The sequence below is a fragment of the Eleginops maclovinus genome, chromosome 4 (genome assembly GCF_036324505.1).
Source record: "Eleginops maclovinus isolate JMC-PN-2008 ecotype Puerto Natales chromosome 4, JC_Emac_rtc_rv5, whole genome shotgun sequence".
Taxonomy (NCBI): Eukaryota; Metazoa; Chordata; class Actinopteri; order Perciformes; family Eleginopidae; genus Eleginops; species Eleginops maclovinus.
Window position 1 is genome coordinate 4,032,857 of NC_086352.1, and position 26,207 is coordinate 4,059,063.

General features: G+C 44.0%; 1 protein-coding gene across 1 annotated transcript; it reads right to left on the reverse strand.

Annotated features, from left to right (window-relative positions):
* Nucleotides 1-1,790: 1,790 nt before the first annotated feature.
* On the reverse strand, nt 1,791-25,450 carry polr2b (RNA polymerase II subunit B). Its single transcript, XM_063881903.1, has 25 exons — nt 25,301-25,450; nt 23,675-23,747; nt 23,152-23,302; nt 22,799-22,911; nt 19,934-20,153; nt 19,677-19,835; nt 19,428-19,592; nt 19,145-19,341; nt 18,003-18,122; nt 17,709-17,895; nt 15,955-16,098; nt 15,703-15,842; nt 14,395-14,506; nt 14,031-14,185; nt 7,757-7,955; nt 7,496-7,664; nt 7,254-7,350; nt 7,078-7,172; nt 6,753-7,003; nt 6,350-6,439; nt 6,114-6,221; nt 5,926-6,039; nt 5,683-5,843; nt 5,365-5,560; nt 1,791-2,006 (listed from the first exon to the last, which is right to left on the reverse strand). The coding sequence occupies exons 1-25, from the start codon at nt 25,317-25,319 to the stop codon at nt 1,917-1,919; spliced, it is 3,525 nt and encodes a 1,174-aa protein (XP_063737973.1). The 5' UTR covers nt 25,320-25,450; the 3' UTR covers nt 1,791-1,916.
* Nucleotides 25,451-26,207: the final 757 nt, after the last annotated feature.

The following is a 26,207-nucleotide window of genomic DNA, read 5'->3' on the forward strand; positions in this document are numbered from 1 at the left end:
CCACTGTCCCAAACCTAACCTTCTGGCTGATGATTTGGGGTTCTCCTGATGAATTTGGAGGTATTCCTCCTTCTTCATTACTCCATTTCCTTTTTGTAAAGCACTAGTTCCATTAAAAGCAGCAAAACATTCCCAGAGCATAACACTACCACCACTATGCTTGACGGTAGGCATGGTGTTCTTGGCGTTAAAGCATCACCTTCTCTCCTCCAAACATGTTTCTGGTCATTGTGGCCAAACAGCAACAATTTTGTTTCATCTGACCACAGAGCTTTCCTCCAGAAGGCCTTTTCTTTTTCCATGTGGTCATAGCAAACATCAGTCAGGTCTCAATGTGCCACTTCTGGAGCAAGGGCTTCCTTCTCACACAGCAGCCTCTCAGCCTGTGGTGATGTCCTGCTTGACTGTGGAGACTGACTCCTGTGTTCCAGCAGCTTCTACTTCATTGCAGACCTGCATTTTGTTGGTTCTCAGTTGACTCTTGGCCTAATTTTGATTGAAACAACTCATGTTGCTGTATGTATATTTTCTACTTAACATTTTGTTGGGGGGCTTTTTGCCTTTAATCGGATAGGACAGTGGAGAGTGACAGGAAGCGATTGGGAGAGAGACTCTGGGTGGGATCCCGAAAGGACCACAGGTCGGGAATTGAACCTGGGTCGCCGGCCTACGGTGCAGGTGCCCCAGCCAGTCGTGCCACGGCCGGGGCCTTGTATGTATATTTTTGACCCAGCAGATTTGATCACAATTTCAGAGGACTCTGAAATCCATAAAAGAAACAAACTTCATGATTTTTTTTTTTCTGTGCTCCAATCATTCTGTCACAGAAAAATAAGAGTTGTAGAAATGATTGGAAACTCAATACATGTCAAATTTTAACCACCACTGTGTATATACAGTACACATAAATACACACGATTGAGCATGTCTACAGGATATTCCAGTTAAATCCGTTCATTTCATGTTAGGAAAAATATTTCCCCTCAGTCAAGTCATCCCGCGCCTCTCCTCTGTAGCTGTTTGGTCTGATGTTAGCACACTGAATGAATTAAAGTAAATATATAAATGTTCCTGAACATAGTGCTGCTGAGCCTACTGTCATTAAAGCACGTTGCTTCAGAATGACCCTGAGAGGATTTCTCATTTCTCTAAACGCCTGTTGCTTACACTCCTCATCGGTTCCCCTCGTCTCCTCCGCTCCTATCTCCTGTGGGTGGGACTAAGACGCGATGAGTCGAGGAGGGGAAAAGTGAGAAAGGGCTTTTATTTACAAACCCTATACAGAGGTTCTTCACTTCCTGTTAAAGGTATGAACAGATTCTCCTGGGGGGCTCGACGGGCAGGATCTATGGAAGAGTATTTTTCAGCTGCTGGGGTAATGCTCCTCTAACACAACGTACAAACTTCTGACTGTCAGTGAACATCTTCTGCGGTCATGAACTTCACTGAGGAAATGAGATTTGACTTTAACCTAAGAGCAGCAACTAAGAACACAGAGGACTTTCCCACGACCCTTTATTTAATGACCTTTGACCCCGACTTGAGGGCACAACTCGCTCAGGGATTTACACATAAAAGAACTACAGGAACGGGAACACCACAGAAGAAGAATAGGGCCTCTTTAACTTCTGTTCTCGTGGTTGGTGCTCTCCAAATGTTTATTCTGATTATAACACAGAAATCCACACTTCGTTATTTTAGTGACTCAAACGATTTGAACTGAAATAAAGATAAATCAGTTTTAAATGATGGACGTCGTGAACCAACGAGAAAAGACATGTGACCCAGACTCAGAAACTTCATCAGGTTTATTCTAATACAAAAAACAAAAGTCAGGAAACTAAAAACATTCAGAGCACACTTCCTGCTGACGTCACAGCTAAAGTCTGCACGGAGCCGTCTGATTGGCTGAGCCACTATGACGTCATCATACGAGGAGCAATGCTCATCGACATCAACTCCTGGAAGAGCAGCTTACAGGCGTACGGCATGCGCACCAGCGAGATCTGTGGGGGGGGTGGGACAGATGAGAGACAAATACACCTGGTTATAGATAATGGTTACCTGGTTACAGATAATGGTTACCTGGTTACAGATAATGGTTACCTGGTTACAGATAATGGTTACCTGGTTACAGATAATGTTTACCTGGTTATAGATAATGGTTACCTGGTTACAGATAATGGTTACCTGGTTACAGATAATGGTTACCTGGTTACAGATAATGTTTACCTGGTTATAGATAATGGTTACCTGGTTACAGATAATGGTTACCTGGTTACAGATAATGGTTACCTGGTTACAGATAATGTTTACCTGGTTATAGATAATGGTTACCTGGTTATAGATAATGGTTACCTGGTTACAGATAATGGTTACCTGGTTACAGATAATGGTTACCTGGTTATAGATAATGGTTACCTGGTTATAGATAATGTTTACCTGGTTACAGATAATGTTTACCTGGTTACAGATAATGGTTACCTGGTTACAGATAATGGTTACCTGGTTACAGATAATGTTTACCTGGTTATAGATAATGGTTACCTGGTTACAGATAATGTTTACCTGGTTATAGATAATGGTTACCTGGTTACAGATAATGTTTACCTGGTTACAGATAATGGTTACCTGGTTATAGATAATGGTTACCTGGTTACAGATAATGTTTACCTGGTTACAGATAATGGTTACCTGGTTACAGATAATGGTTACCTGGTTACAGATAATGGTTACCTGGTTACAGATAATGTTTACCTGGTTATAGATAATGTTTACCTGGTTACAGATAATGTTTACCTGGTTACAGATAATGGTTACCTGGTTACAGATAATGGTTACCTGGTTACAGATAATGTTTACCTGGTTACAGATAATGGTTACCTGGTTACAGATAATGTTTACCTGGTTACAGATAATGGTTACCTGGTTACAGATAATGGTTACCTGGTTACAGATAATGGTTACCTGGTTATAGATAATGTTTACCTGGTTACAGATAATGGTTACCTGGTTACAGATAATGGTTACCTGGTTATAGATAATGTTTACCTGGTTATAGATAATGTTTACCTGGTTATAGATAATGGTTACCTGGTTATAGATAATGGTTACCTGGTTACAGATAATGGTTACCTGGTTACAGATAATGGTTACCTGGTTACAGATAATGGTTACCTGGTTATAGATAATGTTTACCTGGTTATAGATAATGTTTACCTGGTTACAGATAATGGTTACCTGGTTACAGATAATGTTTACCTGGTTACAGATAATGGTTACCTGGTTACAGATAATGGTTACCTGGTTACAGATAATGGTTACCTGGTTACAGATAATGTTTACCTGGTTACAGATAATGGTTACCTGGTTACAGATAATGGTTACCTGGTTACTTACAGATAATGGTTACCTGGTTACAGATAATGTTTACCTGGTTATAGATAATGTTTACCTGGTTACAGATAATGGTTACCTGGTTACAGATAATGTTTACCTGGTTACAGATAATGGTTACCTGGTTACAGATAATGTTTACCTGGTTATAGATAATGTTTACCTGGTTACAGATAATGGTTACCTGGTTACAGATAATGGTTACCTGGTTATAGATAATGGTTACCTGGTTATAGATAATGGTTACCTGGTTACGGATAATGTTTACCTGGTTACAGATAATGGTTACCTGGTTACAGATTATGTTTACCTGGTTACAGATAATGGTTACCTGGTTATAGATAATGGTTACCTGGTTACAGATAATGGTTACCTGGTTACAGATAATGGTTACCTGGTTATAGATAATGTTTACCTGGTTATAGATAATGTTTACCTGGTTACAGATAATGTTTACCTGGTTACAGATAATGGTTACCTGGTTACAGATAATGTTTACCTGGTTATAGATAATGTTTACCTGGTTACAGATAATGTTTACCTGGTTACAGATAATGTTTACCTGGTTACAGATAATGGTTACCTGGTTATAGATAATGTTTACCTGGTTATAGATAATGGTTACCTGGTTATAGATAATGTTACCTGGTTATAGATAATGTTTACCTGGTTACAGATAATGTTTACCTGGTTACAGATAATGTTTACCTGGTTACAGATAATGTTTACCTGGTTACAGATAATGTTTACCTGGTTACAGATAATGTTTACCTGGTTACAGATAATGGTTACCTGGTTACAGATAATGGTTACCTGGTTATAGATAATGGTTACCTGGTTACAGATAATGGTTACCTGGTTACAGATAATGTTTACCTGGTTACAGATAATGGTTACCTGGTTACAGATAAGGTTTACCTGGTTACAGATAATGGTTACCTGGTTACAGTTAATGGTTACCTGGTTACAGATAATGGTTACCTGGTTACAGATAATGGTTACCTGGTTACAGATAATGTATACCTGGTTACAGATAATGGTTACCTGGTTACAGATAATGGTTACCTGGTTACAGATAATGGTTACCTGGTTACAGATAATGTTTACCTGGTTACAGATAATGGTTACCTGGTTATAGATAATGGTTACCTGGTTATAGATAATGGTTATCTGGTTATAGATAATGTTTACCTGGTTACAGATAATGGTTACCTGGTTACAGATAATGGTTACCTGGTTATAGATAATGTTTACCTGGTTATAGATAATGGTTACCTGGTTACAGATAATGTTTACCTGGTTATAGATAATGTTTACCTGGTTATAGATAATGCTTACCTGGTTATAGATAATGGTTACCTGGTTATAGATAATGGTTATCTGGTTACAGATAATGGTTACCTGGTTACAGATAATGGTTACCTGGTTACAGATAATGTTTACCTGGTTATAGATAATGTTTACCTGGTTACAGATAATGTTTACCTGGTTATAGATAATGGTTACCTGGTTATAGATAATGTTTACCTGGTCACAGATAATGGTTACCTGGTTACAGATAATGGTTACCTGGTTACAGATAATGTTTACCTGGTTACAGATAATGGTTACCTGGTTACAGATAATGTTTACCTGGTTACAGATAATGTTTACCTGGTTACAGATAATGTTTACCTGGTTATAGATAATGGTTACCTGGTTATAGATAATGTTTACCTGGTTATAGATAATGGTTACCTGGTTACAGATAATGTTTACCTGGTTACAGATAATGTTTACCTGGTTATAGATAATGTTTACCTGGTTACAGATAATGGTTACCTGGTTACAGATAATGGTTACCTGGTCACAGATAATGGTTACCTGGTTACAGATAATGGTTACCTGGTTACAGATAATGTTTACCTGGTTACAGATAATGTTTACCTGGTTACAGATAATGGTTACCTGGTCACAGATAGTGTTTACCTGGGTCTTGTTGCGGCAGCCTCTGCACTCGTAGGTGTGTGTGCGCGTGTTGGCGATGGCCATTAGTCCACACAGGTTACAGACGTGGACCTGATATGGATCAGACGCCTCGAACAGACGCTCTTTGAGGAACTGAGCAGCGCCGTGAGCAATCTGACAATCTCGCTCCATCTCACCGAACCGCAGACCGCCGTCACTGAGGGGGCAGACAGGTGAGGCACGTTAGAAACAGACAGGGGCGAGGAGCCAGATAGACAGAGAGAGAGAGACAGACAGACAGACAGACAGACAGACAGACACACAGACACACGTCCTCACCGGGACCGGCCCTCCATTGGTTGCCTGTTGAGGATCTGGACGGGGCCCCGGGCCCTCGAGTGGATTTTGTCATCCACCATGTGTTTGAGCCGCTGGTAGTACGTGGGTCCAATGAAGATCTGGGACGTCAGCTTCCTCCCCGTGAAGCCATTATACAGAACCTGAACAGACCAGAACCACGTCACGAACAAGGTCTTTAAACAGGACTTAGCTTTATGTCGTGAGGACAGAAAGGGAAGTGACCTCATTTCCTCTCAGGTGATAACCATACTCCGACAGCAGGTTGGACACTTTCTGCACGTTGACGGCGTCGTTAAAGGGCGTCGCGTCACCGATCTCCCCTTTGTTTGCAGAGACCTGAAACACGAGTAACCCTTTCAGTAATCAGGTACTCGCTGAGAGTTGTGAGGGTGAGTGTATGCGTGTGATACCTTGCCCTGCAAGCACTCAATCAGATGGCCTACAGTCATTCTGGAGGGAATGGCGTGAGGATTGATGATAATGTCCGGAGTGATTCCCTCACAGGTAAACGGCATGTCCTTCAGAGAAACAGCAGAGACAATCAGACAGTAACCCTTAACCTGGCATAGCACAGTATTCCTAATCCAAGTATTTTCCAGTAATCCTAAACTAGGAGGAATATCTCGGTAAAAACATGTCAGTGTACCTCCTGTCTGTACTGGATCCCACAAGTTCCCTTCTGCCCGTGTCGGCTGGCAAACTTATCTCCGATCTGAGGGATCCGGACCGAGCGCACCTGAGGAAGCAGGAAATTCATCAGAAAACAAGACTGTATGCAAGGACGTTTCTGTGGCTTGAGACCCGAAAAAAGGTTTCAGTGTTTCCTTTTGAAAGAGTGTGTTCAGTTCCTTGCCGTATACAAGTTGGTGTTGTTGCTGTGTAAGAAATATGTATCAGTCATGTATACAATAGTTTTCTTTTTTGTATAGTAGGCTATTTTCTGTGTGTTGAAAATAAGGAGGTCATCCATAGTGTATTGTCCGTACATCCGGACGGATCTTTTGGACTCTCTGTACACCTGTATGGATCTTAAGGGTTTATGCCCCCACCCGGATCTTGCAGAACTTGTAGCCCTCCTGGTTCAGGGTCACCATCACTTGGTCCACGATACCGGTCTCGCTGGTCCTCAGGAAGGTGCTGCAATCTCTCTTGGTGTAGCGCCGGTTGGTGCTGTCCAGCTCGTCGTCGTTCTCTGGCAGAGTCACCGTCTTCCCGATGATCACGTCCTCTCCGGAGACACGGACGCCGGGCGCGATCAGCCCGTCGTCATCCAGTTTGTCATAGATGGCATGTCTCATACCTGAGGAGGGAATCGGTTACACATGGCGTACTGACACTGCAGCCAAAGAGGTCAGCTCTGAGCTCCATCCTCACCCTGACAGGTTTCACGGGTCGGCTTCTCAAAGATCTCCTCCTGATCAAAACCTTTCTTAGACTCCTGCTCTTTGTAGGACCGGTAGAAAACAGACCTGCAGGAGAGAGAACAGCTTGAGAGGCATTTTATATAACATTACATTATACAGGATTTAGGGTTAGGAGTAAGTGCTGACCTGAAGAAGCCCCGATCCACAGCAGACCTGTTCATGATCACAGAGTCCTCCTGGTTGTACCCTGTGTACGAGGCGATCGCCACGATGGAGTTAATACCTGAAGATACATAAAAAGTGTCCCCCACAAGCCTGGTTCATTATTCTGTAAGTAATACTGTAGGAGTCAGCCCTTGGGCAGAGGTTGACATGCTCTTCGAGCTTCCCTCTCCTGAACAGATGGTCAGTGTGTACAGGTGTGCTACCTGCAGGCAGCTCTCTGAAACGCAGGTACTCCATGGACCGGGTGGTGACCAGCGGTTTCTGAGGGTAGTACAACACATGGGCCAGCGTGTCCATTCGCACATGAAAGTTGGTGATGTAGACTCCCATGGCCTGTTTGCCCATAGCAGACTGGTACGTGTTCCTGGGAGACTGAACAACAAATCACCCGTTACTACATCAAGCTATCTTTTTGTTATTGATCCTCCACTCTAAGGATGCATTGATTAGAAGAGAGCTGGTACCTGGTTGTGATCGGGGAAGGGGATGATGGAGGCGCAGACTCCTAGGATCATGGATGGGTGGATTTCACAGTGAGTGTAGGTGGAGCAGTAAGCCACGCCTTTCTCCTGGAGGTCATCAGGGGTCATAGCAAGCATCACTGTCTCCTCCTCCAGAGTGTCGATGTATTCCACCACGCCGCTCGCCACCAGATCCTGCCAACTGACACCGCAGAGATAAGCAAAGACCTTTCCAGATCCTGCCAACGGACACCGCAGAAATAAGCAAAGACCTGTCCGCTACATAAACTTTAGGAGTGAAGCCGAAGAACTCAGCGGGAACAACCGTCAAACTCTATGGGCACAACCAAAGGTTGCCAGTTGTTCCGTAAAGTTGCAAGGTTGTTCGCTCCTAAAGGTTCGGTTGTAAAAAGGTTGTTAATCGGCGAACTCCATGAGACAACTGGCAAGCTATAAGCCAGTGGTCACCAACCTTTTTAAGCCCAAGATCCCTGACCTCGACCGTGGTGAAATGCAAGATCTATCTGAGAGAAAAAGACAGCCGAGACTGTACTTTCAATTTGAGGCGTTTTATTTAGGCTAATTGTATTTGAATTACATGGAATTCTTTAAGGTTTAGGTTCTGTAACTAACCTAGTTTTTCTTTCATCATATCTTCAATTCTAAGTTTCATTATTTAATTTCATTCCAACCCAAAAGATAAAGGCATGTGGCTTATTTCCCATTGGTATTTGAGTCAATTATTTTGTTCACAACAACAAAGAAGAAAATCAACATATCTCGCAAAGAGCAGATCGTGTTGAGTGCCATTGTTAACTGTTCTGCTTATCCACTGAAGCTTCATGCAAGTTACTACCTTTACCATTAACCTTTTAGAAAGTACAACTAATGTGTGCTAACCAAATTCTCAGTCAGTGCAGTTACGCTAAGTGCAGTGTGTTCCATATTATGCAGTGTCACTTCATAATGCCAACAGGAGGCAGAACTGTTGCAGTCATGTTACTCAAGTCAGTGTGATGGCTGTGACTGAATGCTGTCTGAGAGCTTTGTAGTTTGGCTCATGGCTACTGACAGCTAGTCTGAGGCAGTCTGTGAGGTGTCTGTCAGTAAGGCGGCTCCTGTACTTTGATCTGATTTTCTTCATCTGTGAAAACGCCATTTGACTGAGGTAAGTGGATCCAAAGTAGGCACTCACTCTTAGTGCACATGCAGTGAGAAGAGGAACCTTCTCTCTGCTGACAAGTCCCCAAAAGACACTGTCCCTTGATCTGGCTTTCAGCTCTATATCATTTTGCAAATCAACCATCTCCATGTCAACTCCACTTGGCAAAGCAAAAACGTGATGGAGTTGATGTGCGACCTGTTCTATATCAATGGGCAGGAATGGGTTTGAAATTAATGCAGCAATATCTTCCATGTCGTCCAACTCACCAAAACATTGAATGAACTCTTTTGCCACTTGTGTCAGTGTGTCAGCCTCCTGTTTTTTAGATCTGTGGTCCAAACTCCCAAGCTTGGCCTTGAACGCATTCACTGCGCTTATCATGTGGGGAAGGTGTCAGCCTTTTCCCTGGAGCTCGTTGTTGAGTGCGTTCAGTTTTGCCGTTAGGTCTGTCAGAAACCCCAGGTCCAGAAGCCACGCATCATCTGACAGTTCCTTGTGCTCCTCATTCCTTGCCGACAGAAAAGTCTTTATCTCAGGCAGAAAGTCAACAAATCGCTGCAGTACTTTTCCACGACTCAACCACCAAAGTTCAGAATGAAGAAGTAGGTCTCCGTAAGCTGCATCAAGCTCATCTAATAACGCCTTGAATAAGCGATGTGGAAGTGCCTTTGCTCGAATCGAGTTTATCAGTTTGACCACCAGTGCCATTACATGAGAAAAGTCCACGGCCTTCCCAACCAAGGCCTGCTGATGAATCACACAGTGATAATTCAAGAAGTCTGGAAAATCAGTGTCATTACGGCACAGTCCTATAAAACCAGAGTGCACACCGCGCATTGCCGGGGCCCCATCGGTAGTAATTGCCACCAGTATATGAATGGGGATGTCATTTTCACTGACATATATCTTAAACTCATTGAAAATATCCTCACCTCTCGTTCTCTCCTTTAAGTGCAAAAGAGTGAGGAGGTACTCCTTTGTTGTAGAATCCTGGAAAGCCATTCTGACAATACAACAAGCTGAGCTGTGTCCATTACATCCAGGGATTCATCAAAATGTAGTAAAAAAATATTCACAAAGTGACAAGTCCTTTAACAGTTGTCGATCCACATCCTCTGACAGTAACTCGACCCTCCTTGTCACTGTTGCAGGGCCAAGCTGTACACTTTTGAGCGTGGTTTTGAGGTCTTCCTTGTTTTTTAAGTTGTTGAAAAGAGTCTCTGAGGTAATGGCCACTGCTTCCTTGAATAAATCGCCATCTGTTAAAAGGCTTCTTGTGTTTAGCCAGAAGGTAACTGACTCAAAATGATGATTCGGTAGCAGCATTATTTTGAGCAACAGGTTTTGTAAAAAGCGATTGCTGGACCATCAACCACGACTTTAACTCGTTAACTTTCTTTGCATGGATAGATAGATAGAATGGGAGGATGAAGCCCTCTTTATCGGTCACATGCACACAGCAGAGCACACAGTGAAATGTGTCCTCTGCATTTAACCCATCCTAGTACTGGGAGCAGTGGGCAGCTATCGTGCAGCGCCCGGGGAGCAATGGGGAGGGGGGGATTGGAGGTGTCCGGTGCCTTGCTCAAGGACACCACAGCAGGGCCTAGGAGGTGAACTGGGACCTCTCCAAGTAGCAGTCCACTTTCCATATTTCAAGTCTGTTCGGGGACTTGAACCGGCAAACCTACGGTTCCCAGTCCAAGCCCCTACTGACTGGGCCACTGCTGGATAGCGCGCTTTGGTGAGTAGCCCTCTTCGAATTTTTGGGGATTGGTGTTGTGGTGCCGCTCCAGATTTCCTCTTTTCGACAGTGCTTGTGTTTGGTGGCACAATATACACACTTGTCTTTCACCACGGTAAAAAGACATTCCTCTTCCCATTCTGGATGAAAATTGTAGGTTTTCGGCTTCTTTCCTGGAGCCTCAGCCATGTTAGCCAACTGTTAGCCTACCTAACAGTCAAGATGTTAACGTTCGCAACAGTTAACAGACCCCTTACTCTTCTCTTATCTCATTGGTCACTCTGTATCCTAAAAAATTACAACAGCTGGGTCAAGAGAGAGAGCGAGGCGCTTTTAAAACCGAGCACTAGTCAGGCACAATGTAGCTTATTTGTGTATGCATTTTTCTATTACTTTCGGGAGCTACAGGTAAAGTGTCAAAGATCTACCAGTCGATCGCTCATTACTGTAGTATCTGTAGTAGTGTTAGTGTTAGTACCTGTAGTAGTGTAGTACCTGTAGTAGTGTTAGTACCTGTAGTAGTGTTAGTGTAGTACCTGTAGTAGTGTTAGTGTAGTACCTGTAGTAGTGTAGTACCTGTAGTAGTGTAGTACCTGTAGTAGTGTTAGTGTAGTACCTGTAGTAGTGTTAGTGTAGTACCTGTAGTAGTGTAGTACCTGTAGTAGTGTAGTACCTGTAGTAGTGTAAGTGTAGTACCTGTAGTAGTGTTAGTGTTAGTACCTGTAGTAGTGTAGTACCTGTAGTAGTGTAGTACCTGTAGTAGTGTTAGTGTAGTACCTGTAGTAGTGTTAGTGTAGTACCTGTAGTAGTGTAGTACCTGTAGTAGTGTAGTACCTGTAGTAGTGTAAGTGTAGTACCTGTAGTAGTGTTAGTGTAGTACCTGTAGTAGTGTTAGTGTAGTACCTGTAGTAGTGTAGTACCTGTAGTAGTGTAGTACCTGTAGTAGTGTTAGTGTAGTACCTGTAGTAGTGTAGTACCTGTAGTAGTGTAGTACCTGTAGTAGTGTAGTACCTGTAGTAGTGTTAGTGTAGTACCTGTAGTAGTGTTAGTGTAGTACCTGTAGTAGTGTTAGTGTAGTACCTGTAGTAGTGTAGTACCTGTAGTAGTGTAGTACCTGTAGTAGTGTTAGTGTAGTACCTGTAGTAGTGTAGTACCTGTAGTAGTGTTAGTGTAGTACCTGTAGTAGTGTTAGTGTAGTACCTGTAGTAGTGTTAGTGTAGTACCTGTAGTAGTGTAGTACCTGTAGTAGTGTTAGTGTAGTACCTGTAGTAGTGTTAGTGTAGTACCTGTAGTAGTGTTAGTGTAGTACCTGTAGTAGTGTTAGTGTAGTACCTGTAGTAGTGTTAGTGTAGTACCTGTAGTAGTGTTAGTGTAGTACCTGTAGTAGTGTTAGTGTAGTACCTGTAGTAGTGTAGTACCTGTAGTAGTGTTAGTGTAGTACCTGTAGTAGTGTTAGTGTTAGTACCTGTAGTAGTGTAGTACCTGTAGTAGTGTTAGTGTAGTACCTGTAGTAGTGTTAGTGTAGTACCTGTAGTAGTGTAGTACCTGTAGTAGTGTTAGTGTAGTACCTGTAGTAGTGTTAGTGTAGTACCTGTAGTAGTGTTAGTGTAGTACCTGTAGTAGTGTTAGTGTAGTACCTGTAGTAGTGTTAGTGTAGTACCTGTAGTAGTGTAGTACCTGTAGTAGTGTAGTACCTGTAGTAGTGTTAGTGTAGTACCTGTAGTAGTGTTAGTGTAGTACCTGTAGTAGTGTTAGTGTAGTACCTGTAGTAGTGTTAGTGTAGTACCTGTAGTAGTGTTAGTGTAGTACCTGTAGTAGTGTTAGTGTAGTACCTGTAGTAGTGTTAGTGTAGTACCTGTAGTAGTGTTAGTGTAGTACCTGTAGTAGTGTAGTAGTGTTAGTGTAGTACCTGTAGTAGTGTAGTGTAGTACCTGTAGTAGTGTAGTACCTGTAGTAGTGTTAGTGTAGTACCTGTAGTAGTGTTAGTGTAGTACCTGTAGTAGTGTAGTACCTGTAGTAGTGTTAGTGTAGTACCTGTAGTAGTGTAGTAGTGTTAGTGTAGTACCTGTAGTAGTGTTAGTGTAGTACCTGTAGTAGTGTAGTACCTGTAGTAGTGTTAAGTGTAGTACCTGTAGTAGTGTTAGTGTAGTACCTGTAGTAGTGTAGTACCTGTAGTAGTGTAGTACCTGTAGTAGTGTTAGTGTAGTACCTGTAGTAGTGTTAGTGTAGTACCTGTAGTAGTGTTAGTACCTGCAGTAGTGTTAGTGTAGTACCTGTAGTAGTGTAGTACCTGTAGTAGTGTTAGTGTAGTACCTGTAGTAGTGTTAGTGTAGTACCTGTAGTAGTGTAGTACCTGTAGTAGTGTTAGTGTAGTACCTGTAGTAGTGTTAGTGTAGTACCTGTAGTAGTGTTAGTGTAGTACCTGTAGTAGTGTAGTACCTGTAGTAGTGTTAGTGTAGTACCTGTAGTAGTGTTAGTGTAGTACCTGTAGTAGTGTAGTACCTGTAGTAGTGTAGTACCTGTAGTAGTGTTAGTGTAGTACCTGTAGTAGTGTAGTACCTGTAGTAGTGTTAGTGTAGTACCTGTAGTAGTGTTAGTGTAGTACCTGTAGTAGTGTTAGTGTAGTACCTGTAGTAGTGTAGTACCTGTAGTAGTGTTAGTGTAGTAGTGTTAGTGTAGTACCTGTAGTAGTGTAGTACCTGTAGTAGTGTTAGTGTAGTACCTGTAGTAGTGTAGTACCTGTAGTAGTGTTAGTGTAGTACCTGTAGTAGTGTTAGTGTAGTACCTGTAGTAGTGTTAGTGTAGTACCTGTAGTAGTGTAGTACCTGTAGTAGTGTTAGTGTAGTACCTGTAGTAGTGTTAGTGTAGTACCTGTAGTAGTGTTAGTGTAGTACCTGTAGTAGTGTTAGTGTAGTACCTGTAGTAGTGTAGTACCTGTAGTAGTGTTAGTGTAGTACCTGTAGTAGTGTAGTACCTGTAGTAGTGTTAGTGTAGTACCTGTAGTAGTGTTAGTGTAGTACCTGTAGTAGTGTAGTACCTGTAGTAGTGTAGTACCTGTAGTAGTGTAGTAGTGTAGTAGTGTTAGTGTAGTACCTGTAGTAGTGTTAGTGTAGTACCTGTAGTAGTGTTAGTGTAGTACCTGTAGTAGTGTTAGTGTAGTACCTGTAGTAGTGTTAGTGTAGTACCTGTAGTAGTGTAGTACCTGTAGTAGTGTTAGTGTAGTACCTGTAGTAGTGTAGTACCTGTAGTAGTGTTAGTGTAGTACCTGTAGTAGTGTAGTACCTGTAGTAGTGTTAGTGTAGTACCTGTAGTAGTGTTAGTGTAGTACCTGTAGTAGTGTAGTACCTGTAGTAGTGTTAGTGTAGTACCTGTAGTTGTTGTACTCGCGCTCCTTCAGCTGGTCGATGTGTCGCCTCTTCAGCAGGAGTTTCTGTTTCTCGACGATCAACAGCGGTCTGCAGATGCGTCCAGCGTCCGTGTAGATCCTGATCTCTCGCTCTCTGATATCTCTGATCATGGACACCTGTAACGGTCAGAACCAGGAGAACCCTAAGACCTCTATGTGGGGACATTTCATATTTCAGCCAAGTGCTTTTTTGTGCTGTCTGCTCATTGGTTCCTCCTGAAGACATTGATTTTTTAAAACAACCCTGGAGAGTTTAAGGTTTACTAAAGAAGCACCAAACCATTAGGCTGTGGTGAACAGGAGCATCGGTTAGAACAGGAGGTTACCTCAGACACGATGATGTCCATCTGACGGCGGAGTTTCCTCAGTGTGTTCATCAGCTGTTCGGGGTCTTTGTGGATCCCCACCCAGCAGCCGTTCACAAAGATCTTAGTGGCACTGAGAAATTAAAACACACGAGACAGATGAGGGAACTGCCAACTATAAGTTTACAGGAAGTGTGAACTCTACAGTTATGTGCAGACTAATGCCGCTTTCCCACCAAACCGGTTCCAGGTTAGAACCTGATAAAGATCTGGTTCTTCGTGTTTCCAACCCACCGGGGCCGACTCCAAGCACCAAAAACAGGATCTTTCTGGCCTCAATCGGCTGCCAGGCAAGATCCAAGAACCAAATACGTCACGCTTACCTCAGAGGGGGGGGATTAACCTGAGCTTACAGTTCATGGAGTACAGCGAGTACAAGTTGTAACAGCAGTATCTCTGAGCACAGGGACTACAGCGCGACCACACACTGATACACACACACTTTATAAAGTCCGGCAGCACTAACCGGGTCAGTGTGGTGCTGTTTACTCACCGGACTTTAATCACCGTTCTGTTAGTGAGCATTGGGAAGAGCAGGCAGACGTTCTCCTGTGTATTATTGCAGCTATGGGATGGAATCAGTACTTGGGCTACACAGGCTGCCATCACAAGCAAAACCATAAGGAAAACTGCGCCGGTAAAATGAGTAGAAAACGGCTTCTGCCACAACAGGATATCAGAGCAGTGAAGGAAGTCAGAGGAGCTGTGCTGACATCACCTGTCTGAAGCCAGAGACACTCTCAGAACAGCGCTGTGAAGAAACAGCGTCAGTTCAGACTGAACACAGTCACTGATGGGGGGGGGGGGGTATGCATCAGCTGCTGTGACAGACAGACAGTAAATACTTTTCAGTGAACACCACCGTGAGCTAATGGGAGACTAAAGGCCGGTGGACAAGCAGCACTGCAGCGGGCAGTAAATGCCGCTGAGCCACGGCTCTCTGGAGAGAAGTATCAGGTTGGAGAAGTAGTTCTGAAATTGAATCTGGCCTCGGATGATTAAAAGCTACAGGAGCATCGACCCGACGCAGTGTTGTTGTTGTGAGTGGCTTTGGGGGGGAAATCAGAGACGTAAAACGGCAAGTGGGTCATAAGAGGGCACGTAAGCAGTTATGTCATGATGCAATGACAACTCCACTCGAGCTCCACTCGGCCTCTGAGTGGTGGAAACACAAGGGTGCTACAGGCTAAAACTAGAAAAGCACAAAATGGATCTTGAACCGGAACCGGTTTGGTGGAAAAGGATCATCAGAGACTGCAGCAGACTAACTCTGCGATGGCCGCCGGCGAGATCTCCTCCAGGTTCTCCATGCTCCACTCCTCCAGGAACTCCAGGATGGGCGACGGCTGGGATCCCACCGAGATGTAGGCCATGAGGGCTAGGTTCTTCACCAGCCCCACTGCGTGGCCCTGCAAAACACACACACACACACACACACACACACACACACACACATTAGTTCTCTCCATTCAGATTTCTCAGGGTGTGTGCGTGTGTCTCAGGGTGTGCTGTTGTGTGTACCTCAGGCGTCTCAGCCGGACACACCATCCCCCAGAGGGTGTTGTGCAGCTGCCGGGGCTTGGCCAGCTTCCCGTCTCTGCCGATGGGCGAGTTGACTCGGCGGAGGTGAGACAGCGTGGAGGCAAAGGTCAAGCGGTTCAACACCTGCAGGAGGGAGAGGACTCAGTCAGAGCTTTGCTGATAATATCTGAAGAACAGGGCTGCCCTGGACCAGAGATAGTTACAGTCGACTACTTGTCTCACGTTTATGAAATGTTATGATTATAAAAAAAAGGTAAATCCTTAAAACACATTTTCTTTCTTCTCCCAAAATGGTTTCAGTGGCTGATAAAGAACGTTATGGAACAGCGCAGCATGCTGGGCTCCACATCAGGGTATATGCAGGAATCCTGAAGTCAAATTTAATACCTTTTAAGACCTGTTTTAAGACCTTTTCCATACATTTCAGACCTCATCGCCAATTTGAGTTCTAACCGGTTACATTGGCGACACACTTTACCTCACATTTAGTTTAGGCTATTAGGGGTGCGCAAAAAATTGATTCACATAAGAATCGTGATTCTATCTCTGCCGATTCAGAATCGATTCGGAAGTTCCAAGAATCGATTCACATTTTTCAGTCTTCCTGACATGAGTTAGCTCACTAAATCCATAGAAGGCGCAATTGCGCCGCGGCGGTTTCTGCCCGGACCCAAATCCGGGGGCAAGAAGAAAGCGGAGTGTGTCATGGAGAGGCCGCGAGCAACAGAGAACCTGACCAAAAAACAAATTCAACCTGCCCCATCGTCAATGAAGTCATTCATTTGGACATATTTTGGATCTTATTTTCTCGAAGGGAAGAAGGAGCTCAACAAGAGGAATACAATATGCAAGCTTTGCAAAGCGAAGCTGAAGTATTTCGGACTCACGTTGTACGCCATCACCCAGAGATGGATTTGGAACAGCATCCCTCAGTGGCAGCAAGCGTTCTGGTGAACCAACGCACTCTGCAATAAGGTTCTAAACTTCCAGCCAACTCCGAACGGGCAAAGAAAATAACTAAGTCCATAGCGTATTTCATTTCAAAAGATCTGCGGCACCGAGAGTAGCACTAACATGTGATGCATGGACGTCACGATCAACTCAATCATATGTCACATTTACCACTCCCTATATCACTGATGGTTGGCAGCTGGAGTCTCGTTTTTTACAAACCTGAGTGATGCATGAAAGCCACACCGGAGCAAACATGAATGAGACATTTCAGACTGTCGCACAGGAATGGGTGCTCCCAAATACCGACATGGTACTAGTTACCGATAACGCTGCTAACATGGTAGCTGCTAGACAGCTGGGCAGCTTTAAACATGTTAAGTGTTTTGCACACACTATCACCTTCGCATAGCAGAGAGCTCTAAAGCTTTCGCCTGTGGCGATACACAAGATCTGGCCAAGAGATACACAAGTGTGGTGGAAAAGAATATGCGCCACACTGCTTCTACCCTGGATCCCAGGTTTAAAATCCTGCCTTTCCTCTCCCAAGATGAACATCATGACACACTCCAGGGTGATTTCAGAGGCTGCAGCCCTTGAGGTAATTCTTCGATACAAATAAGTGTAACAAAAGTATTACATCATAATTGTGTGTGCTTATGCTTAACAACTTACAATACATATTTCAGAAGCACAATGCATGTAATAAATTGATGTAGCCCTGCGTTGATTTGAGGGTTGAGGAATATAAACTGTTTAACCTGTAGGACCCTAACCCTCACCTGAGACACTCCGGCTCTGGCTTGATGGGCCTTCTTCACGTCTCCCCAGTTCCCCGTGGCCAGAGAGTACTTCAGGCCGTCGGAGATGATCCGGGTTTTGATGGCCAGCTCCAGGTTGAAGTCCTTTCCTCTGTCGATAAACTTCTGAGCGTAGAGCCGGATCTCCTTCAGCAGGTTCTTAAACATGCTGACAACAGTGTTCATGAGCAGATCATCATCATACACACTTTAAACTGGCCTGTGTGTGTGTGTGTGTGTGTGTGTGTGTGTGTGTGTGAGTGTGCGCATGCCCACCCTCTGAACAGGAAGGCCAGCAGCGGCCCGGCCAGGTCCAGCCTCTTGTTGCCATAGTGATCCCTGTCGTCCAGCTCCCGCCGACCTAGAGCCGCCAGCAGCAGCCGGTGCACCATGTACCTGCAACACACACACACACACACACAGTTACACTTCATCACACACACACAGTTACACTTCATCACACACACAGTTACACTTCATCATCACACACACACAGTTACACTTCATCTCACACGCAGTTACACTTCATCACACACACAGTTACACTTCATCATCACACACAGTTACACTTCATCTCACACGCAGTTACACTTCATCACACACGCAGTTACACTTCATCACACACGCAGTTACACTTCATCACACACGCAGTTACACTTCATCACACACGCAGTTACACTTCATCACACACGCAGTTACACTTCATCACACACGCAGTTACACTTCATCTCACACGCAGTTACACTTCATCACACACGCAGTTACACACACACACACACACACACACACACACAGTTACACTTCATCACACACACAGTTACACTTCATCACACACAGTTACACTTCATCACACACACACAGTTACACTTCATCACACACACAGTTACACTTCATCACACACACACAGTTACACTTCATCACACACACAGTTACACTTCATCATCACACACACACAGTTACACTTCATCATCACACACAGTTACACTTCATCATCACACACACACAGTTACACTTCATCATCACACACAGTTACACTTCATCACACACGCAGTTACACTTCATCACACACGCAGTTACACTTCATCACACACGCAGTTACACTTCATCACACACGCAGTTACACTTCATCACACACACACAGTTACACTTCATCACACACGCAGTTACACTTCATCACACACGCAGTTACACTTCATCACACACGCAGTTACACTTCATCACACACGCAGCTACACTTCATCACACACGCAGCTACACTTCATCACACACGCAGTTACACTTCATCACACACGCAGTTACACTTCATCACACACGCAGTTACACTTCATCACACACGCAGTTACACACACACACACACACACACACACACACACGCGCACGCACGCACACGCACACGCACACGCACACGCACACCTCACCCCAGGAAGTAGGCCTTTTTGGTCTCACAGAAGTCGCTGACCCCGACGTGCGGCAGCATCTCCTTCTGCAGGACTTCTTTGGCGTATTTGATTCTGCGTTCCTTAGTCACGCCAGGTTTTGCTCCTCTGGAGCCTATGAAGTTCAGAGCCACGTTCTGCTCTTGGATCACAAAGGCCTCGTCCAGAGACGGCTTCACCTGCAGACAGTGACATCACAGTTGGGCGGTGCTAACATGACTACCTGCAAATGGAACACCAAACCTGATGGGGCGCTGGAACGTACCATCTCCATCATCTCCGGGTCGTCGAAATCATAGATGATGTGTTCCAGGATGTCTCTGTCGGACACGAAGCCCAGCGCCCGGAACACGATGATAATGGGCACTTCCTGTCTGATGTAGGGCAGCGTGGACACAATCCTCTGACCGATGGCGCTCTTCTTCACTCCCTGAGAAGAATCCATCACAGAGTTACTCGTACCGGCACGGAAACAATTCAGCCGTGTTGGTATCTAAACACTGGAGGAACTCACCTGTCCTCCGCGGGCCATCATGCTGACCCATATGGTGCTGGTGGGACGGGAAGAGTTCTCCAGACAGGACCGGCACTCGCCTGTGTAAGCGTACTTTGAGTCCTTCTTAGCAAACACATACACCGTGTTTGTGGCCATCTTCTCCTGAGCGATTAGCACCTGGGAACACATCATCCTCATTAATAAGTGCAGTGGTACGCTTAGCATTAGGCAGACGCACCAGTTAGCTTAGCATTAGGCAGAGTGTGTGTGTTTACCTTCTCGGAGCCGTTAATGATGAAATAGCCCCCGGGGTCCAGCGGACACTCGTTGAGTTCACAAAGGTCTCTGTCCGTCAGGCCACTCAACAGACAGTAGGTGGAGCGAAGCATGATGGGAATTTTACCAATGAAGGTCTTCTGGTGCTGAGTCTGCAGCTGGTCCTCACCCTCCTTGATGATGGTCTTTGTGATGTCCACGTACAGTGGTGCCGAGTACCTGAGGGCAAAACACACACACACACTCAGACCTGATGGCAGAACACACACATAATCCATCTGAAACACCACCTGATGGAGGGGTGTATATGGGGCTAATGTTAGCACGTAGCTGGCTGCAGTGTTGTAGTCAAGTCACTATGCCTCGAGTCCAAGTCCAGGTTCAACACACAAACACAATAGGAGAGCAAACAGGTACAGGAGGCGTAGAGCGAGGAGATCATTGTCCACTAGTTAATCGATCGTGGATGGCGTCGTGCTCGCGGACGGATTAAAAAACTGAATGGGACTAGTATGTGGCACCCTCCCCCTTTCTCTCGCAGATTTTACATCTAACCCCATTGTAACTAATACATTAAAAATTTGGATTCAAATCAGGAAACGGTTTGGATGGCTCTCCCTACCTCAAAGTACACCTCTTTGTAATAATCACTTCTTTGTACCAGCCAGGATTGACTCGCGCTATGCAGCTCTGGAAAATAAAGGCCTGAGTTGCTTGAGTGACTTATACATTGACGGACTGTTCGCCAGTTTCAACCAACTACGCTTGACCTTTGGCCTGGGTAATACAGACTTTTTTCGCTTCTTCCAACTTCGCGACTTTGCACGAACCCACTCTTCCCAGTTCCCCCAAGCCCCACCCCTCAGTGGTATAGACTTAGTACTCCAGGCTAAGTCTCTGCCTAAGGGCCACGTCTCATTTCTTTATGATCTCTTAACACCAACAAATGATTCATCTGTAAATAAGAGCAGGGCTGACTGGGAATCCCAACTCCAGATAAGCATTTCTGATGCTCTATGGAAAAAAGCATTGGAAGCTGTTAACTCCTCCTCTAGCTGCGCCAGACTGTCTGTTATCCAGTTTAAAGTACTCTTTAGACTCCACTATAGCAGAGACAAACTCTACAAATGGTATCCAGACAGTACTACTGAAGCTTGAGACAGATGCTCTCAGACGCCCTGCAATCTAACACACATGTTCTGGACATGCTCTAAACTGTCTATCTACTGGCAATCATTTTTTAAATCTGACATCCTAGGAATATCTGTTAGTCCTTCGCCACAGATAGCTATTTTTGGAGTGCCTCCCGATGGACTCGTAACCACATCTTTGCAGAAAAATGTCATAGCTTTCGCGTCCTTGATTGCGCGCAGAAGAATTCTCCTCCTATGGAAATCTTCCCAACCACCCTCCTTTAAATCTTGGCTCCACGATTTATTATTTCTACTGAAATTGGAGAAAATCAAATTCAGCCTTAGGGGCCGTCCCGAGAAGTTTTCCTCACACTGGAAACCGCTACTTGACTATGCTGATAAACTCCCTGCTACTGAAATGTCCCCCTGATTCTGTACCCATACCTTGCCCGGTCCACCCCCCCCCCCCTTAGATTTGACTCTCTAGGAACAGTGGGCTGATCTACTGAAAATGCAGAGACGCAGGCAGCAAACAAACAGAAATGTGATGTTGCAACCCTTTTTTTCATTCACTTCCTTAACTGAAGGTAACCATGTTTATGTCTTGTCTTTGTTTTTTCTCACACTTATCCGGCTCATCTGGGTACACTAACCTGTTTATATAATGTAATAAGGGTCTCTGGGATGGGTGGAATGGGTGCTGGGTTATGCAGAAAAATTAAAATATGACTCTTTCGATGTACTGTTTACTGCAACTGTGAATCAATACAAATATTATTTAAAAAAAATCTGAATGGGTCGCGAAATACACCTGGGCGGCCGTTAATATACCTGGGCGGCCGTTAATATACCTGGGCGGCCGTTAATATACCTGGGCGGGCGGCCGTTAATATACCTGGGCGGCCGTTAATATACCTGGGCGGGCGGCCGTTAATATACCTGGGCGGCCGTTAATATACCTGGGCGGCCGTTAATATACCTGGGCGGCCGTTAATATACCTGGGCGGCCGTTAATATACCTGGGCGGGCGGCCGTTAATATACCTGGGCGGCCGTTAATATACCTGGGCGGCCGTTAATATACCTGGGCGGCCGTTAATATACCTGGGCGGCCGTTAATATACCTGGGCGGCCGTTAATATACCTGGGCGGCCGTTAATATACCTGGGCGGCCGTTAATATACCTGGGCGGCCTGCCCAAGTAAAGTCTATGTGTGGGAAACCCTATGTTGTTAAACTTCAAAAAAACATGACTGGTCCCGCAGCTCATAGGCGTGTCCTAATGGCGGGCGCTGTGAACTTTCATATGCACTGAAAGGGCGAATAAGAGAGCTTAACACACACATCACTACAAAGTGATCCAAAGATGTATGCGTCAAGTTCTATTTTTCGCTCCCTAGCTCCGGCTGTGAGTCACGTAGGATCTCGCGGGAGAATGCATCGGAAAGAAGAGAGTCTACCGATTCCGGCAACATTTCTACGCCGTATTACGGCATAAATATGAAAAGAAACATATCGAAAACGCGCCGGCGTGTTCGTCGACCTCAGGGTTTTAATGACAAAGTCGAGTCCTTTCGAGTCATCGCGAGTCCGAATGTACGAGTCCAAGTCCGAGTTCAAGTCATTAGTGCTCAAGTCCAAGTCAAGTCACGAGTCTCTAAATTTAGCTCACGAGTCGGACTGTACAACACTGGCTGGCTGCTACACTTCTTTCAGGGAGGGGGCGGCGTACGTGAGGTTTCTGAGCCGGGCTTCGTTGGGCATCATGGGTGACGGAGCTCCGTCTCTCTCCCAGTGAGTGGGCTTGGACAGGTAGATCTGCTCGAACTTCAGCAGGTAGCGAGGCTGAAACAGAGAAGCAGTGAGACCAGGTCTGAGGGGGGCTTAAGGAGGGTCTCAGAGCCAGATCAGGGCCAACCCGATCAGGACAGTTATTCGTAATATTTAAATGCATTATTTATTATTCTTTGATTGTATTCACTCCCACATTTAAACACACTGTGAGGCTACATAACAAGAATCATGAGCGCAGTTCAACCAGATCAACTCTGCCACCCTGATCCTGATCCAGGTGATAGTCCTCACCGGCTCCTCCACCTCTCCAGAGGTGTGCTGGGCTTCAGCCTGCAGGTCGATGGGGGGGGCATCCTCCACAATCCTCTGCACAGACATCTGGATAAATTCATCGAACGAATCCAGCTGCTGTCGCACCAGACCCTTCTCGTCAAAATAAGAGCTGGAACACAAAGAAAGCCTCGTCAAAATAAGAGCTGAAAGAGAAAAGGAAGGCCTCGTCAAAATAAGAGCCCCGAGTAACCCTTGTGTTGTTCTTCATCTCTGGATAAAGGGATTATCCAGAATAATGTTGATGTCTTTTGAAACACTGACATAATGACAGACACAAAGTGAACCTGTGACAGAAACCAAGGACCACTTTATCTCAAAGTCAACGAGGAAGGTTTGAACAGGAAATATGTCAGATACACTCTTTCAAATTAAAAGCATGTTAAGCAGTTCTTAGTCTCAAACCGTTGGTATCTCATTAAATCCATAAGCACTAATGTTATAGCACTAATCTATAGCACTGCTGTTATCAAGTATATCCAACCTGATGACGATCCAACACGCCTCCTGCCACAAATCTGGAGTGATTTCATCATCGTCCTCTTCATACTGCGGGTCTGACAAACAGAGAAACACACACCGTGTTACAAACACACACAGAAACACACACCGTGTTACACACACAGAAACACACACCGTGTTACAAACACACACAGAAACACACACCGTGTTACAAACACACAGAAACACACACTGTGTTACAAACACACAGAAACACACACTGTGTTACAAACACACAGAAACACACACCGTGTTACAAACACACAGAAACACACACTGTGTTACAAACACACAGAAACACACACTGTGTTACAAACACACAGAAACACACACTGTGTTACAAACACACAGAAACACACACCGTGTTACAAACACACAGAAACACACACCGTGTTACACACACAGAAACACACACCGTGTTACAAACACACACAGAAACACACACTGTGTTACAAACACACACAGAAACACACTACATGTTACAAACACACACAGAAACACACTACATGTTACAAACACACACAGAAACACACTACATGCTACAAACACACACAGAAACACACTACATGTTACAAACACACACAGAAACACACTACATGCTACAAACACACACAGAAACACACTACATGTTACAAACACACACAGAAACACACTACATGCTACAAACACACACAGAAACACACTACATGCTACAAACACACACAGAAACACACTACATGCTACAAACACACACAGAAACACACTACATGCTACAAACACACACAGAAACACACTACATGCTACAAACACACACAGAAACACACTACATGTTACAAACACACACAGAAACACACTACATGCTACAAACACACACAGAAACACACTACATGTTACAAACACACACAGAAACACACTACATGCTACAAACACACACAGAAACACACTACATGCTATACTATTATTTACACAGGATTTAAAGTCTTATGTTCCACATCTAGTCGTCAGTGTATTATAAACAGGTGTTTACTGAAGAGGTGTGTCATGTTTTCTCATGAAACTGAAACATGTGTTTTCTCAATATGATCAATAACGTTTTTCATGAAATGATTAATGATGTTAACTATGACACACACGTTTGATAACACCATCTGCTAATATGTACATTTAGCTGGTAATCATTTAACACATTGTGCTGTTTTACAGGTTTAATGAGCAGAGCTTTGTTCGTGAAGTAAAGAAAGACTTTAGCTGTTCTGTCGATGTGCATTTCTGTCATTAGCCCCACAGGAACATTACTATCTGCTAAACATTAAAGTCTCGCGAGATGAAAGGATGCTAAAAGGTTGTCCTGAGGGTTAATCTTTATGGTTTTTGCAAATATTGTAATAAAATAAATGTAAATGAAGCTTACGTTTCATAAGAGACAGTAGCAGATACAACTAGAACAGTTACTCTTTCTGTCACCAGATTATTACATATATTATATTTATATTATATAAAATATCATGAAAGACTGAAGCTAACGTTAGCATGGAAGCAGCCTGGTGTTTGTTTTCGGAGTTACCGTTAGTATTTATAAAGATACATATATACATGAGTATAGTTTGTTGGAGGTAAATCATGAGCTCACCTTCGTCTTGCTCGTACATCTTTATCTTTTATCGCTTTTATCGCTTTTCAATCCAGACAAAACACACGATTTCGCGACGAACAGCGCGCCGGAACTACACACGTGACTTCCGGTCTTCTTGTTCTGGTGACGCTAGACGCAGAGACGACCCACTCTTGCCCCCTGTAGTTTGAAACCCTGCACTGCGTTGTTATCACCTGCTGTAATATAGTGTGTATGATATGGGGGTTGATTTGTCTAAACATTATTTGTGCGAACAGAAAAACTAATTAGGTGAAAATGTGTGATTCGTAAATGTAAAACACCTTCCACAAATGCATTCAAAAGATTTGCAAACTCACCAAAAATGTTTACAAATTTTAAAAAAAGATCTGTGAATACTATCATTAATTTAAAAATGAAGGAAATAAATTAGTGGATCTCTCTCTAACATGGACAACTTTCGCTCAGGCATTGTGAATCAATTTGGTGTTTGTTTGTGTCTCAATTCTCTCTTTATGCATCGTGTTTTTACACACACACAGTTTTGAGACAAACTTTCCGAATTGAAGAAAATCTGCTTGTGACATTTACGCAAAAAATAAAAAATAAACAGCATGTGTTAAAACCGTTTGGTTTTGAAATTATTGACCGGAATATTGACTCCTAAAAGTAGAGACTCTACATACTGATATACACCTGAACATCAGCAGGAGAGGACTCTTTAAAGTAGAGACACTACATACTGATATACACCTGAACATCAGCAGGAGAGGACTCTTTAAAGTAGAGACTCTACATACTGATATACACCTGAACATCAGCAGGAGAGGACTCTTTAAAGTAGAGACACTACATACTGATATACACCTGAACATCAGCAGGAGAGGACTCTTTAAAGTAGAGACTCTACATACTGATATACACC

Bases quoted from the DNA above. Each gene is read 5' to 3' on its own strand.
- polr2b (XM_063881903.1), bottom strand. The intron at 7,956-14,030 runs GTACTACACTAA...CTGCGGTGTCAG, and splicing joins CGCGAGTACAACAACTACAG to TTGGCAGGATCTGGTGGCGA. The intron at 6,440-6,752 runs GTGGGGGCATAA...CTGCTTCCTCAG, and splicing joins ACAAGTTCTGCAAGATCCGG to GTGCGCTCGGTCCGGATCCC.